This window comes from Salvelinus fontinalis, chromosome 1 (genome assembly GCF_029448725.1).
Source record: "Salvelinus fontinalis isolate EN_2023a chromosome 1, ASM2944872v1, whole genome shotgun sequence".
Classification (NCBI taxonomy): domain Eukaryota; kingdom Metazoa; phylum Chordata; class Actinopteri; order Salmoniformes; family Salmonidae; genus Salvelinus; species Salvelinus fontinalis.
The window spans coordinates 20,748,015-20,765,449 of record NC_074665.1 but is presented as its reverse complement, the minus strand read 5'-3'; the positions used below and the strand labels follow the sequence as shown (position 1 = coordinate 20,765,449).

The 17,435-nt window shown below is 42.9% G+C and overlaps 1 protein-coding gene across 1 annotated transcript; it reads right to left on the bottom strand.

Moving 5' to 3' along the window:
- Positions 1-912: 912 nt before the first annotated feature.
- On the bottom strand, positions 913-12,397 carry LOC129836013 (uncharacterized). Its single transcript, XM_055901773.1, has 3 exons — positions 12,187-12,397; positions 11,986-12,089; positions 913-8,759 (listed from the first exon to the last, which is right to left on the bottom strand). Exon 3 carries the CDS (start codon positions 8,679-8,681, stop codon positions 1,935-1,937), a length of 6,747 nt encoding a protein of 2,248 aa, XP_055757748.1. The 5' UTR covers positions 8,682-8,759; positions 11,986-12,089; positions 12,187-12,397; the 3' UTR covers positions 913-1,934.
- Positions 12,398-17,435: the final 5,038 nt, after the last annotated feature.

Genomic DNA, 17,435 nt, shown 5'->3' with positions numbered 1-17,435 from the left:
CTGGGAATGTGATGAAAGAAATAAAAGCTGAAATAAATCCTTCTCTCTACTATTATTCTGACATTTCACATACTTAAAATAAAGTGGTGATCCTAACTGGCCTAAAACAGGGGGTTTTACTGGGATTAAATGTCAGGAATTGTGAAGAACTGAGTTTAAATGTATTTGCCCAAGGTGTATGTAAACTTCCGACTGCAACTGTATTTCGGATGTCCCAATTAACTAAATCGTGTAAGCCTATGAATAATTTGTGTTTTTATCTTTGTTTTTTGTTTGTTTGTTTGCAATATCATACACTAAATCATACACTACAGTTGTAATTTCCCTCTTCAGTGTAACAAAGAATACACACTAGATGATGCCAGAGGGCTGAGTTTCACATGAAAAAAAGTCAATCTCATGCATGGTATAAGACAGCGTTTCCCAAACTAGGGGTCGTGTGATTTGAAAAGGGGGCTGCGAGTGAAACTGTGGTTGTTTTCTTCCTACAAATGGGATTCTATCTTTTGAACGGTTTAGGCCTCAAAATATTATGACCCCATCATTGAAAGATAAGACTCTTCTACAATGCCCCTCACTTCAAACCATATTTCTTTCAGATGAAAATACTGTCAGAAGTACTATCAGACTGATTTGTAATAGACTGGCATAGCCCCAATTAAAAAAGGTGAACATTGACCGTTGATTACATCACTTTTTTTACATGATGGGGTTGCGATTTAAAAAACAATTGGAACCACTTGTATATGATCTCTCACCATGAATTGGAATGAAAAACAAATAAGAAAAAGCATTACAATATGATGAATAAATGTAGTTTAGGCCTAATCATCATGTGTTGGTAGGCCTACTGTTACACTCGTTGTTTGAATGAGGAGACCAAGGTGCAGCATGGTAGGCGAACATCTTACTTTTATTAAAATGAACACCGAAAAACAACCAAATACAAAACGAACGCAAAGTTCTGCAGGCTACACAGCAACTATACAAAATCTAGATCCCACAAACTAAGGTGGAAAAAAGGCTGCCTATGTATAATCCCCAATCGGAGACAGTGATAGACAGCTGCCTCTGATTGGGAACCATACCAGGCCAACATAGAAATACAACATAGATTGCCCACCCTAGTCACACCCTGACCAAACCAAATAGAGAATAAAAAGGCTCTCTAAGGTCAGGGCGTGACACCTACCTATGAAAAGGTAGGCCTTTTTATAAATGGATAAAAATCACTTAATATTTTAACAAGTTCAAGATTATGAAACAACAGCAAAGGATAACTCTAGTTCTTCAGATCTGTTTTTTATTGGAATGATTTACAAAAACAAAATGTAGACCTGCTTTTTCTAGCCATTCAATGCAAAATACTGCCAAACATATTTCCAAGTATCTCCAATTATTTTACAAAACATAAATCATTGCCACGTACATTAATGGTATTTCAAGCATTTAGATATTAGTATGAAACGTAATGTGCGACTTTCAATATTCAGTTGCATTTTGACTGATATTGACTACTGAAACATAGATTAAAACACAATGTATCTTTATGTTAAATTAATTAAAAAATCGGACTCAATTGTGTTTATGTGAGGGCAAACTGCTTGTGGAAAAAGTCTAAAAAAGCAGAAATTTACATATCAATAAAATAACAAAATAATACATAAAAATGTATAACCAAACTTCATGTCTACGTGTGAAAATACATATTAACATGGAACCCTCATGTCCTTTCTCTTTAAGCTGTCATTTTCCATCAATAACATTACAAATCATATATTTATCGTACATGAATCCCTGAAGTCAGACACTCCCAAATGCCAATTTTATATTAAGTCTAAAGTAGCTCATATAAACCAAAAAAATCACAAATGCAAATTAACACTCCACTTCAACTCTGTTAAACATTTCTCACAAAGTTGATTAAAGCTCTATCAGCTCATACAGTCATAAAGATCCTCAGTGCCTAAGAACTCCCCTAGCATGTGATCTTGGGAGCCGTTCACTGGCTCTAGGTAGCGATGGCCATCGTTTGTGTGTTTATACCTCTGCCTTTCCAGCCTTTGTTCAAAGTCTTCCCGGTCCAGCTGTGAGGCGTGGACAGTGGATTTCTGTGATGGGATGGATGAGATAGGCACTGGGACAAAGGAACCGTGGTAGAGTACCATTGGTGCGGTTATCACCTCCATGGTGGAGGCCTGAGACACAGGGCCCTCAGGAGGCTGAACAGGTAACTGCACGTAATTCCCAGTTTTGGGATCAATGAAGGTCTTCGTTTTGACCTGGACGGACATGTCAACTACGAAATACTGCCCCGAGTCTGGATCCTGCAGCAACTTCCTTTGGGTCATTGGGTAGGAGGCGTAACCGTGCTCGATGCTGGACTGACGAGAGAACTGGCTGGTGTAACTGGACTGGCGGGATAGATTAGGGTGAGGTGAGGTCAAGTCTATAACGTCACTGGCATAGGAATCAACACTATGGTTCCAATTCTCTGGTTTCTCTCTGTTGGATCTCTCTTGGGCTCGGCCCCTCTGAGACAGCTCCTCCCTAATGGACTTCTCAATACGCTGACTCCTCGGACCTGGTCTGTCCCTAGGAGATGTCTCACTACTACGAATTCTCTGTTCCACTTTATCACCGATGTGTCCGTCCATGCTCTGAGCTCTATGACGCGGGGTTCTCTCACTTGTGGATCGCTCACTGTTTTGCCTTTTATTCTCACTGACAGCTCTGTCGCTGCTGCGGAATCTCTTTTCTTGCATCCCTCGGCTGTGTTTCTCACTACTACGGCCCTGACGCTTGGAATCACCATGACTTTGCTTGTCACTCTTACGGCCTTGATGCTCTGATTCACCATGCCTCTGTTCGTCAATGCTGCGTCCTTGCCTGTGTTTCTCACTTCTATGACTGATGTGCTCTTCATTTTCTTGAGGGGGCTTCTCATTAGCATGGCTCTGATGTTCAGGTACACCATTGTGGTGTTTCTCACTCTTATAGGCTTGACGCTCTGATTCATCCTGCCTGTGCTTTTCACTACTACGGCCTTGATGCTCCGATTCATCACGGCTGTGCTTCTCACTGCTATGGCTGATGTGTTCGGTCCTTTCCTGATGTTGCTTCTTACTACTACAGTGCTTGGCAATACTATCACTGCTACTATTTTTATGCTCCGATGATTTATCACTCTTGTTTTTATCACTTCTACTGCTGTGGCTCTTATGTGGTTGACTTCCCTTCTCTTCCTTTCGGATCCTTCTGGTGGTCAGCTTCATGGCTTTGAGGAGGGCCTTCTCTGACTTGGGAGGGACCACGGGGGGTCTGCCGGGGCCTTGGGTGTCATTCCCACTGCAGACTGAACCAGACTGCACCTTGGAGTCCTGTGGGTTGTCAGGTCTACCCACTGTGCTTGTCCCCCCTTCTGACGATGAACTCACCCCCGAATGTATGGAATCTTCCTGAGGGACTGTGAGGAAAGACCCATATTGTTGGCCTTTAGGGGTTTTTTCAGGCGGCAGTTTTGTGGGAGACAGTGGGGAGTGTGTAGCGTGGTGAGATTTAGCCTCTTTGGGTTTAAGGTGTTTGTCTGGTGTGGTGGCAGCAGCATGGGGTTCAGGGATATCAAGATGATCTTTCTCGCCCCTCTCAGAGCCACTCAAGCACTCCCTGGGTGACCATGGTGCACGTTGGTCTTTCAGACTGTGTTTGGGGGTTAGTTTTGAGGGAGACAGCGGTGACTGTGGAGAGTGGGGAGATGCCGTCTCTTTGGGTTTGAAGTGTTTGTCTGGTGTGGTGGCGACATTATAGGGTGACGGTATTTCAATAGACTCTTTAAGATGATTGAGAGGATCTTCCTCGCTCCTCTCAGAGCCACTCAAGCTTTCCCTAGGTGACCACGGTGCACGTTCCGCTGGGTCATGGTTTGTCTTGTGCAGAACCTGTTTCACTGTCTTGGTTACAGGCGAGACATGATGCTTGAATGTGTTGTCTTTCACTTTGAATAGAGCCGGTTTCCCCAGAACTGGTGAAGAGGCGTTGGACTGAGATGTTGGTGTTTGATTGTTTGTGTTGTCCATGGGGCTCTGGAGCCATCCACTTTTGTCCATCTCTCTGGCTCTTGCCTCGTTGTCCTCCATCCGGGATGTTTCCCTATCTTGCCTGGAAGGGATTACTGGCTTGTCTTCAACTTCCTCATTTTCATGATCACTGACAGAGTAATACCCCACTTCTATCTTTGTCTCCAAATCCCATCTCACACGTTCTGCTACATCCTCTACTCCTTCCTCAACCTCCTCTAATTCAGCAATCAAATTCTCCAAAGAGTGATAGATGTTTGAGTCAGTTTCGTTGTTTCTTTGCAATGAACTCGCGACAGAGAAATATGATGACTTCGAGGACATACTGGTTCGATCCTGTTGACCCGGATTTATACTACTGCTATTTGACAACGGAGACACTAATTCTCTAATATCTTCATCAACATTTGCAATATCTTCACTAATCTTAACTGATTTGTTTGACTCTTCAGCTGCTTGACTCTTTGTCATGGTCTCTTTTTCCATTATCGATTCATCCTCAGTCGTGATGTTTACTTGGTTTGAAGGTTTTGAATGATCTTTGCCTGGTTTCAAAGGGGCCTTCCTTCTTACACAGGGTTGTTCCTGTTGTTCCATATTGTGTTGTGTTTCTTCTGCTTTGGGCTCCCTTATTGGAAGTTTATTAGTTTGGCTTTCATTTAATAAAGCCTTCATTTCCTTTTCCTTCTCTTCGTTGAGTGAAAAAGAGGTATTTGTTCCATGGGGATGCGTTGAACGTTTAGAATAGTCTTCTTCTGCCAAACCAATATGGGGATTATTTTGTGTAATTGGCGTATCTTGCTCAGTCGTCGTCTCTGTTTCAAGTGCATCTGTTTGCCTCTCTGCTTTTATCTTTGCATCAAGGGCCTCCCTGTTTGCGACCTTGCCTCTTGCCTGTGTGTTCTTTTGCTGTCGAATTGTGTCATTAGTACTATCCCTACTTAAAAATTCTCTATTCTTTATATCCTCCTCAATTATATTCATAACATTCCCACATTCTTTCTCTTCCTCTGTGCCGTCCTCTTTTTTAGTGTTCCCTTTCTTGCTCCTCGGTGGTACCTCTGGTTTGAGAACGGGTGCGTCTGGTTGACTCTCCTCTTTGACGACCTCATCGTTTTTAGAGGTGTCATCTCTTGTTTCAATAGATAACTGTCTAGCAACAGTTCTATCACTCTCGTCTGCTGAGTATTTGCTGGATCTAATATTGTGTTTTTGTTTGTCACTGACATTATTGCTGATGTTTCTATTCTCTTGCTCCTCTCTGATAGGTCTTGTTGCGAGTTTATTTTCTTCAGCATAGATTGTGGCACCTAACCTGTGATTTCCACCAAGTTTTGTCTCAGTCTTGGTAATGATTTCTTGTGTCTGATGATGATGATCCCTCGGATCTCCTAGCCTCTCTCTCACCTCATTTTGTTCCTCCTCTGCTGCTGTCCTGATAGAATCCTGTCTCGCTTGTCTACGCTCTTGGACTCTAACATTATAACTATCATCAGGGTTCTCACCTGGGACTGTATTGGCATCCTCTTCTTTATTCTTTAAGACTTTCTTTTTACGTTTCTCTGCTCTTTCTGATATGATTTCCTCGAGTGCCATTTTAGCCTTGTCATAATTGTCGTTGATCAAGGACCTGTTAATAACAACGTTGTTGTCTATCTTTGAGAATACATCATGCTTAGTTTGCTCCTTCTCTTTGTTCACAAATGCCTCTTTTTTAGCGAATGTGTTTCCTCGCATAGAAAGCATACCCCTTTTGATGTTCCTAAGCTCCCTGGAAATTAAATTGTTTTTCGCCTTTGTCTCCCTATCGATCCCTGGTTCGGGGTTCAAATTCTCACTGTCCTTGATAAGGTGTTCACCCAATCTAGCCTGCTCCAGCTCTTTCAGTGCATGTAAGTCACTTACTTTATTTTCGCAATCTTTCATTTCTTTGTGTACCATCTTCTCTGTATAATGTACTTCTTCATCCTCATCTTTCTTATTATTTACCTCCATTTTAGGTTCAAAATCCTCCTCATCCTGCTCTTTCTTGCCACTCTCCTTCATTGCATATCTTTGGCTTTTAATATAGTTGTTTTGTCTCGCTGAAAATATATGTTTAAACCTGCCTTGCATTTTAACCGGCTCCTTCTCCTTTTCTGACAAAATCATTTCTTTCTCTTTTTCCGCACATTCTATAAATCCGTTGGTGAGTGTGTTGTCAGTTGGACCTGTTGTCTGTCGCTCTATCCGTCTGTGGCTTGGAATTGGCACTGAGAGTGAATGAAGCGAATGTCTATCCTCTACTACAATTGCATTGTCATCTTTCTCTTGAGGGGCCTCTGTTTTGACGATGTTGTTCTTATTCATGGTTAATTCTTCTACAGCTTCTGTTCTATTGGGAGAGAATATTTTGGTTCGGGCGGTGGATATTGCTTCCAAACCGGCTTTCATAACCTCTTCAATTGTATCTTTGACATTTAACTCTGTCATGTCCTTTGTTGACCTTTTGGTATGGTCTGTTCTTTTCGAGAACAGCACTTTATTTTGAGCTGTGATTAATGTCTCCCTAATGGCTGTGATGGCTTCTCTTGTATTTACAGTCTGTTCACCGATGTGTTCTTCCTTCAATTCCACAGTGTCTTTTGTTGGTTGTTTAGCGTTGTCTGTTAAATTTGGCGACGACACTTTGTCTTGCGCTGCAGGTAAATTGGGAGATGCCACTTTGTTCTGTGCTGTATTCGTTATTGTATGTACAGGCTGGTCACCAATGTCTTTCTCCTTTCGCTGCAACCTCTCTTTTGCTGGCTTTTCTGGTATATTCAGAGAAATCCCTTTCTTTTGTGCACTAGGATGGTACTTTGTCTTGTCTGAAATATTCAGAGAAAGTCCTTTGTTGGGTGAGGCAATGGACAAAGTATCCTTACTCATTGACGGTGAGAAGTGTTTAATCTCTGGCCCCGCCAGACTCTTGTACAAGTTCAGAGTTGGGTACGTTTGTTTCGTAGTCAGGGAGCACTTGTTCACCTTTGAGTGTGTGAAGGGCGAACCAGGGCTCCTGCTACCCGCAGCCTCTCTTTTGGTTTGCAATAAGTTGGATATCAAGTAATCGTCTGATATATCCGAATCTAGATATTTCCTAAGACCAGCATTGCTAGATTCTGAAACAGCTGGGCTACAGATAGGCAGTCCATCTAATAGAATGGGAGGTGTGCTTAAACCGGAGGCTAGAATGGCAGGTGTACTGAAGCCAGAGGCTATACCGTCAGAAGGAGCTTGTACATATTTGAGCAGTCTCTGTTCCAGCAGCTTTGGAGACAGAGTGCTACGATCCGCCTGTTCGGTTTTGAACTTTGGCGGGCTGTACCTGCTCTTGACCCTCTTCCTGTTATCCTTGAGGTTGAACAACAAACTGGACGCAATAGATTTGTAGCTGTCTCGTTTGACGACCTCGGAGGTCGACCTTGATATGACTGGCGACACATGCTCTATGTCTAGGAGGGGGAGATCGAGGAGAGAGGGAGAGAGCACTGCTGACAGGATCTCTGAGGTGTCTGTAGCCTGTCTGGACGGTATTACGGGTGTCATCAGCTGAGAAATGCTGAATGGAGTATTGGTCAAAGAGCATGGCTTCTCCACTTCTTTCACCTTTACCGACTTGACTTCCTTTTTATACAGCAGAGGAATCTCCTCCACCAGTTTTGGGGTTTCAGTGGGGGGGCAAAGTACTCCCAGTTGGTTGACAGGTACAGCACTCTTGGCTCTCGCTCTGTTTCTCCTCCAGGGGGCGCTGGTTTCACCCTTAGCAGAGGTGTCTGACGCAGACCTCTTCTCGGGGGCAGAGGGTTTTGGCAGAATCTTGGGTGGAGGACGAGGAGGAGGAAGAGGGGGATATACTGGTTTCTGGCACTGCTGCTCTGTCTCCTCCGCATGCAGTGTTTCTATTCGATGTGCCTCAGTCAGTTGTTTGTATAGAGGGGAGTCATACCACTTAGGGAGGTTGTCCACCACCGGGAGAATGGAGGTGATGCCGTCCTTACCTAACGGAAAGTGGTTAAAATCCCTCCACGATTGGAACGGGCTGAACTCGCTGTGGAGGAAAAAGTTTTTGATGTTCAGCTTCCGCAACTTGAAAATAGATTGGCCATTTTTTGTCTTGGAGGACTTTGCATCCTTGTCTGATTTCTTGGCTGTGAGGTTCTTGTAATCTGAGGAGAATTCTGATAGTTCCCTTTCGATGCTGAAGAGGGCCGACTTATCCCACGAGTCCCCGTTAGTGTCCTTGAAATCACTATTTTGAATCAATACGTTGGACACGCTCTTCTTCTGACCCCAGGGTTGAGTGTCTTTGGCACCATTGAGTTTGTGCTTTTTACCAGCGTCTTTAGTCTTTTTCAGGGGCTTCTCCACTAGGGGCTTGTGACAGCTGAAAGGGTATCCATATGAAAACTCATCGTTGTACACGGCCTCGTCTCCGATGCACAGGCTCCGGAAGGCTCGGTCAGTGAGCGTGCTGACCTCTCGGTCCGTCTCGTCCAGGAAGATCTCAGTGAAGCCGTTGGGGAAGCGGTGGTGGAGCATGGTGTTCCGGTGGCTCACGTGTTGGCGCTTCTCCACACAGGTCATGGTGATGGCTGATGGTTGACAATGGATTTTAGATGGTTGAGTCTATAGCGTCCCCAGTTGGGTCAGCTTACCATCTTCCTGGGAAAGAAGGAAATACGTACAGTGTCACAATCAGGAAACAGCAGCACTTAATTGCTTTATACAGATTGTATAGTGACTGACTTTGAAGCATGTACAGTATCTGCTCAATGAAAGTTCCAGGCTTTTGTCGATGCATTTCTGAGATGCAAGCGTTTTTTCATCAGCCTAATAGTTTTTACAAATTACAAGCTAGATTTAGTGTTTTTTTTATGTGATTCCTCCTAACACGATAGAAAGGGCTGTGTCCATTTTGATAGCACAATAAATTGTTTGGTAGACCATGTACTGTATCTCACTCTGACCTTTGTGTCTATGATATGTGTGAACTGAACTATCTCGTCGCTATGTACACCACAGACAAACACATACCATACCGCAGGCTATTTCAAGGGAAGGAGGATGCTTCTACACCGTCTCCAAAACATCAAGTATGACCATGGATATGAGCAGCATGACAATAAAGAACTTTTGACCTCATGTCTCATAAATACTGAGATTTTATAGGAGCTGGTGTCCTTGATGCCCTGCACTACAGTGTATTTGTTGTACTGCCTACAGATGTAGGATCCTAATTTGAGCCAGTTTGCTACAGCAGGAAAATAGTCCCGCACCAACAGAAAATGTGGACTAATTATTGGACATTTTTGTAGGGGTTGATACATTTTCTGTAAGTGAATCTTTTTGTTGCTAGGGCAAATCAATTCTGAAATTTCAAAGTGGAAATTAAAAACTTCAGAAGCCTTTTTAACCCTCAAATACACCACAAGTGTGATATTTCTTGCATTGGAAAAAAGTTATCCTGCACCTGGGTGATCAAATTAAGATCCTACACCTGTATGACTATGTTAGTCTATAGGCATTATTATCTGACTATATCAGGGCTCTCCAACCCTGTTCCTGGAGAGCTACTGTCCTGTACGTTTTTGCTCCAACCCTAATCTAGCACACAATATTCTAATAATTAGCTAGTTGATACGCTGAATCAGGTTAGATACAACTGGGTTTGGAGTAAAAATGTACAGGGTGTTAGCTCTTCAGGAACAGGGTTGGAGAACCCTGGTATAGTCAGATAATAATGCCTATAGACTAACAGACTATAGACTAACAGACTAATAGACTAATATAGGCATTATTATCAGAAAAGGCCATCACATTGTAATCACTGTTATTGTTTGCAACATTCCTATAAATCAATATAGGTTTGTGTACAACCAAGTGGGTAGCATGTTAACAGCATGTTAGAACATACTACAGGTGCAGGATCTAAATTCCATCACCCTATCATTGCAGGAAATGCAAACTTGTGGTGTATTTGAGGTTTAAAAAGGCTTCAAATGTTAGTAATTTCCACTCTACAAAAATGTCCATTATTATAATCCACAAAATAATTCACTTTTCCTGTTGCTGCAGGATTATTTTCCTCCTGTGGACACCTTCACAACGGATATACACTACTTATTATATTCCCCCGAGTGTACAAAACATTAGGAACAATAGGAACACTTTCCATGACAGACTGACCAGGTGAATCCAGGTGAAAGCTATGATCCCGTATTGATGTCACCTGTTCAATCCACTTTAATCAGTGTAGATGAAGGGGAGGAGACAGGTTAAAGAAGGATTTTTGAGCCTTGAGACAATTGAGACATGGATTGTGTATGTGTGCCATTCAGAGGGTGAATGGGCAAGATAAGATATGTATGTGTCTTTGAACGGGGTATGGTAGTAGGTACCAGGCGCACCGGTTTGTGTCAAGAACTGCAACGCTGCTGGGTTTTTCACGCTCAACAGTTTCCCATGTGTGTATCAAGAATGGTCCTCCACCCAAAGAACATCCAACCAACTTAGCACAACTGTGGGATGCATTGGAGTCAACATGGGCCAGCATCCCTGTGGAACACTTTCAACACCTTATAGATTCCATTTCCTGACGAATTGAGGATGTTTTGAGCGCAAAAGGGGGTGCAGCTCAACATTAGTAAAGGTGTTCCTAACGTTTTGTACACGCAGTGTATATTTTCATAATGTGATTGATGGTCAAGCTTATATAAGCAAATCACACACCACAATGCTCTTTAAACATTTTATGTGCAGCATAAGTTTACATGGGGCGCTGAGAATGCATTTAAATCACAGCGTTGTTCACAGTGCACTTTACAGCAGCTGCTTAGCTTAGTTTAGCTATCTGGGTGAGGGACTGGAATAGCTCATTAACCCATTTCAATATTCTGACCTGGGAGCTTAACCGTTGGCATATTGGTCAATGTTATTGTTCCTACAAAACTGGGACACTCCTTAAAAGTAGCTGCAGCTGATCGAGATCAATTAACACACAAACATAGTGAGAGTACTGAATGTATAGAATATGCCATAGTATTGTATTCAATTTAACCCTCTGAGTAAAACTTGATTCAAAAGCACAGAAGAAGAAACATGATTCAGATTCATGATCATGTCAAGATCAACAACAGTTATCCAGACATGTATAGGCCTAGCTCTGCGTACAGTCATCATAACTTTGCCAGTCACACACATGCATTTTCAATCTTTTGCCCTCAATATTTAACAATATACTTTATTATGTAACTGTAACTGAGATGAAAGAATACATTCACTTTCCAGGAGAATTTGGCCAGCACTGAGCTATTTTCCAGTGCTTATAATGTGATACCAGTTAGAGAGACAGGGTGATTTCCCAGCCTCTAGTTGGTGTATTAATACCAGAGGAGAAATAAGAGTAGAGAGGCTATCTATCCACCCTATCACACCCCAGGGTAACTATTCAGTATTATACAGTTAAGGTACAGTAATACACAGTAAATGTAGTTAGTGCCAGCAACTTAACAAACACCGTCTTCAAAGTTCGCCTCATAACTTTGATCAAATGTTTGGACTTTCATAAAAGTGCACAATTTGGACAAAAGCTTCAGTTGGTATATATATATATATAAATACCAATATATATATACCGACCCCCCTCACATGTCCAAGTTTTTATATATATATTTGCATATGGCTATCATAAAAATTCAAAGTAAATATTGACATGTTTGTCGTGTACATGTGCCATATGTTTGTTTGGGTATTAGGGTAGAAGGTTCAGATTGTGAGCCCTTCACCGCACACATAAAGAAATGATTCAGACTGTGTGATCCAATCATCCCCTCACATGTCCATGCTTTGGACAGTTATTACCATAAATAAAGATACAATTCGGCTTTACCTTTTGATTGTGTATTCCATGTTTGGTTGGGGTAAGGGTCAAATCAAGACAGGGGGGGGGGGGTCATGAGGAAAAATCCTTAAATCCTGATGAATCAACGGCATCTGCAAAAAAAATCGTAGGAGTGAGTAACAAGTTTACAAGCAGGAAAAAAGTTGACTTTGAATAAATAAATAACCAAAGATAAATCCTTGAACCTACTCAAGTCCTGAGTTCCATGTGGTAAATGCAGCGGGGCAAAGGACCCTAAAAGCTAAGCATGGAAGAGTGGCTACCGAAATAGACACAGAAGACGGTGTGGCCAAACTGAGCAGTAACACTAATTTTAGTATCTAAGAGCATGTGTCCATAGCAGCACGCTAGCTTTATCTTTAAGCGCCTTCAAAGACTACAGTGGCTGTTCACGTGAGGGGTTGAGTGGAATAGTCTCTAGCTCCTGATGGACTCATGGGGTGATGGCTTTTAGTCTGTGACTCACTTGTCTCTCCCATGGTCTCGCCATACAAACAAGGTATCAAACATAGCTCATTGCGTCATCCACACAAGTGTCACACTCCTTAAAGCGGAGAATGAGAGACAAATGGCATCTGATTACCATGACGGGTTTGGTTTTCCCCACACACACACATTGTCCGTGCTTTGTTTACTGGGATAAGCTGTGTGGTCTGTGTGTTTGAAGCTTCTGTTGTTTCAGTGAGATGCGTCTAGTTTCTAGTAACTTTTACTCAATTTAGTCAATCATTGTTCAACCACATTGGTGGAACTTTCATAATTGCTTTGGTAAGGAAAATAAGGACTTGATTAGTACACACATAAAGGTGCCAGTGAAAAGCTCAATAGCTCTTGAGCTCAATAGCTCTCAATAGCTCAGACAAATTTAGATTTGAATCGTTCCTACAATTAATACATTTCCCCCTTTTATTGTCAATACCACACTTTCATTCAGGTTTGAGCAGTAGCTGATTGCATGTAATCAATTCCATGTAATTCCATGTAATCCATGTTATCAACTTTTTTTAACTGTAATAAATTACGTTAGCATCACAAATATTATAATCAGATTATAGATACTTTTGAAAAACTAGATTATTTATTGGATTACTTTTACATTTAGAAACATGTTTGCGAGAAGAAAGAAAACAATATGACACCTTTCTGTTTTCTCAATGACATTCAAATCAGCATTGAAAAAATGACTCATCAAATGAGCAAAAGCACAAAATAGGAATAAGGAGGAATCCTACTACTCTCTGACGCCCTCCGCATGTGGCAGGGGCTAAAGTTCACTACGGATTACAGAGGAAGACCCAGCCGGGATCTGCCCAACAATACCTTTCTACCAGATGAACTCAATGCAATTTTATGCATTCTCAAATGACTGCCTTGCCTGGTTCACCAACTGCTTCTTAGACAGAGTTCAGTGTGTCAAATAGGAAGGCCTGTGGCCGGACCTCTGGCAGTCTCTATGGGGTGCCACAGGGTTCAACTCTCGGGCCGACTCTTTTCTCTGTATACATCAATGATGTCGCTCTTGCTGCTGGTGATTCTCTGATCCACCTCTACGCAGACGACACCATTCTGTATACTTCTGGCCCTTCTTTGGATACTGTGTTAACTAACCTCCAGACGAGCTTCAATGCCATACAACTCTCCTTCTGTGGCCTCCAACTGCTCTTAAATGCAAGTAAAACTAAATGCATGGTCTTCAACCAATCGCTGAACACACCCGCCCGTCTAGCATCACTACTCTGGACGGTTCTGACTTAGAATATGTGGACAACTACAAATACCTAGGTGTCTGGCTAGACTGTAAACTCTCCTTCCAGACTCACATCAAGCATCTCCAATCCAAAATTAAATCTAGAATCGGCTTCCCATTTCGCAACAAAGCATCCTTCACTCATGCTGCCAAACATACCCTCGTACAACTGACTATCCTACCGATCCTTGACTTTGGCGATGTCATTTACAAAATAGCCTCCAACACTCTACTCAGCAAATTGGATGCAGTCTATCACAGTGCCAACCGTTTTGTCACCAAAGCCACATATACTACCCACCACTGTATGCTCTCGTTGGCTGGCCCTCGCTTCATATTCGTTGCCAAACCCACTGGCTCCAGGTCATCTATCTGTCCTCGTGTTCCTAGACCTTAGTGCTGCTTTTGATATCATCGATCACCACATTCTTTTGGAGCAATTGGAAACCCAAATGTGTCTACAAGGACAAGTTCTGGCCTGGTTTAAATCTTATCTGTCGGAAAGATATCAGTTTGTCTCTGTGGATGGTTTGTCCTCTGACAAATCAACTGTAAATTTCGGTGTTCCTCAAGGCTACGTTTTAGGACCACTATTGTTTTCACTATGTATTTTATCTCTTGGTGATGTCATTCGGAAACATAATGGTAACTAGCACTGCTATGCGGATGACACAGAGCTGTACATTTCAATGAAACATGGTGAAGCCACAAAATTGCACTACCTGGAAAACTGTGTTTCAGACATAAGGAAGTGGATAGCGGCAAATGTTCTACTTTTAAACTCGGGCAAAACAGAGGTGCTTGTTCTAGGTCCCAAGAAACAAAGAGATCTTCTGTTGAATCTGACAATTAATCTTGATGGTTGTACAGTCATCTCAAATAAAACTGTGAAGGACCTCGGCGTTACTTTGGACCCTGATCTCTCTTTTGACAAACATATCAAGACTGTTTCAAGTACAGCTTTTTTCCATCTATATAACATTGCAAAAATCCTTAACTTTCTGTCCAAAAATGTGGTAGAAAAATGTATCCATGCTTTTGCCACTTCTAGGTTAGACTACTGCAATGCTCTACTTTCCAGCTACCCGGATAAAGCACTAAATAAACTTAAATTAGTGCTCAACACGGCTGCTATAATCTTGAATGGAACCAAAGAAAATTATCATATTACTCCAGTGCTAGCCTCTACAATGGCTTCCTGTTAAAGCAAGGGCTGATTTCAAGGTTTTACTGCTAACCTACAAAGCATGACATGGGTTTGCTCCTACCTATCTTTCCGATTTGGTCCTGCCGTACATACCTACACGTACGCTACGGTCACAAGACGCAGGCCTCCTTACTGTCCCTAGAATTTCTAAGCAAACAACTGGAGGCAGGGCTTTCTCCTATAGAGCACCATTTTTATGGAATGGTCTGCCTATCAATGTGAGAGATGCAGACTCGATCTCAACCTTTAAGTCTTTATTGAAGACTCATCTCTTCAGTAGGTCCTATGATTGAGTGTAGTCTGGCCCAGGAGTGTGAAGGTCAACGGAAAGGCACTGGAGCAACGAACCGCCCTTGCTGTCTCTGCCTGGCCAGTTCCTCTCTCTCCACTGGGATTCTCTGCCTCTAACCCTATTACAGGGGCTGAGTCACTGGCTTACTGGTGCTCTTCCATTCCGTCACTAGGAGGGGTGCGTCACTTGAGTGGGTTGAGTCACTAACATGTTCTTCCCTTGGGTAGTGCTGTGGCAGAGATCTTCGTGGGCTATACTCGGCCTTGTCTCAGGATGGTAAGTTGGTGGTTGAAGATATCCCTCTAGTGGTGTGCGGGCTGTGCTTTGGCAACGTGGGTGGGGTTAAATCCTGTCTGTTTGGCCCTGTCCGGGGGTATCGTCGGACGGGGCCACAGTGTCTCCCGACCCCTCCTGTCTCAGCCTCCAGTATTAATGCTGCAGTAGTTCATGTGTCGGGGGACTAGGGTCAGTCTTTAAATTCTCAAGTATTTCTCCTCTCTTATCTGGTGTCCTGTGTGAACGTAATTATGCTCTCTCTAATTCTCTCTCTCTTTCTCTCTTTTTCTCTCTTTCTCTCTTTCTTTCTTTCTTTCTCTCTCTCGGAGGACCTGAGTCTTTGAAAATTCCAGAAAATTATGTGATGGCTTTAGAAGCTTCTGATTGACATAATTTGAGTCAATTGGAGGTGTACCTTTGGATTTATTTCAAGGCCTACCTTCAAACTCAGTGCCTCAGTGCTTGACATCAAGGGAAAATCAAAAGAAATCAGCCAAGACCTCAGAAAAAAAATTGTAGACCTCCACAAGTCTGGTTCATCCTTTGGAGCAATTTCCAAACGCATGAAGGTACCACGTTCATCTGTACAAACAATAGTACGCAAGAATAAACACCATGGGACCACACAGCCGTCATACCACTCAGGAAGGAGATGCATTCTGTCTCTTGGAGATGAACGTACTTTGGTGCGAAAAGTGCAAATCAATCCCAGAACAACAGCAAAGGACCTTGTGAAGGTGCTGGAGGAAACAGGTACAAACGTATCTATATCCACAGTAAAAGGAGTCATATATCGACAGAACCTGAAAGGCCACTCACTCAGCAAGGAAGAATCCACTGGTACAAAACCCCCATAAAAATGCCAGACTACGGTTTTGGGACTACTGCACATGGGGACAAAGATCGTACTTTTTGGAGAAATGTCCTCTGGTCTGATGAATCAAAAATAGAACTGTTTGGCCATAATGACCATCGTTATGTTTGGAGGAAAAAGGGGGATCCTTGCAAGCGGAAGAACACCATCCCATCCCAGGCCTGATCACCAACAATGATGAGGCAGACTATAGGGAGGAGGTCAGAGACCTGACCGTGTGGTGCAAGGACAACAACCTCTCCCTCAACATGATCAAGGTAAAGGAGATGATTGTGGACTACAGGAAAAGGAGGACCGAGCACGCCCCCATTCTCAATGATGGGGCTGTAGTGGAGCAGGTTGAGAGCTTCAAGTTCCTTGGCATCCACATCACCAACAAACTATCATGATCCAAGCACACCGAGATAGTCTTAAAGAGGGCACGACTAAAACTATTCCCCCTCTGGAGACTGGAAATATTTGGCATGGGTCCTCAGATCCTCAAAAGGTTTTACAGCTGCTCCATCGAGAGCATCCTGACGGATTGCATCACTGCCTGGTATGGCAACTGCTCGGCCTCCGAACGCAAGGCACTACAGAGGGTAGTGCGTATGACCTTGTACATCACCAGGGCCAAGCTTCCTGCCATCCAGGACCTCTATACCAGGCGGTGTCAGAAGAAGGCCCTAAAAATTGTCAAAGACTCCAGCCACCCTAATCATAAACTGTTCTCTCTGATACCGCACGGCAAGCGGTACCGGAGCGCCAAGTCTAGGTCCAAGAGGCTTCTAAACAGCTTCTACCAACCAAGCCATAAGAATCCTGAACAGCTAATCAAATGGCTACCCAGATTATTTCCATTAACCCCCCCCCCCCCTCTTCTATGCTGCTGCTACTCTCTGTTATTATCTCACTTTAATAACTCTACCTACATGTACATATTACCTCAATTACCTCGAGTAACTGGTGCCCCCGCACATTGACTCTGTACTGGTACCCCCTGCATTGTCTTAAAACTGCATTGTTGGTTAAGGGCTTGTAAGTAAGCATTTCACTGTAACCT

What these genes read in the sequence shown, in the direction of transcription:
- LOC129836013 (XM_055901773.1), bottom strand. Translation starts at nt 8,681, where the DNA reads ATGACCTGTGTGGAGAAGCGCCAACACGTGAGCCACCGGAACACCATG.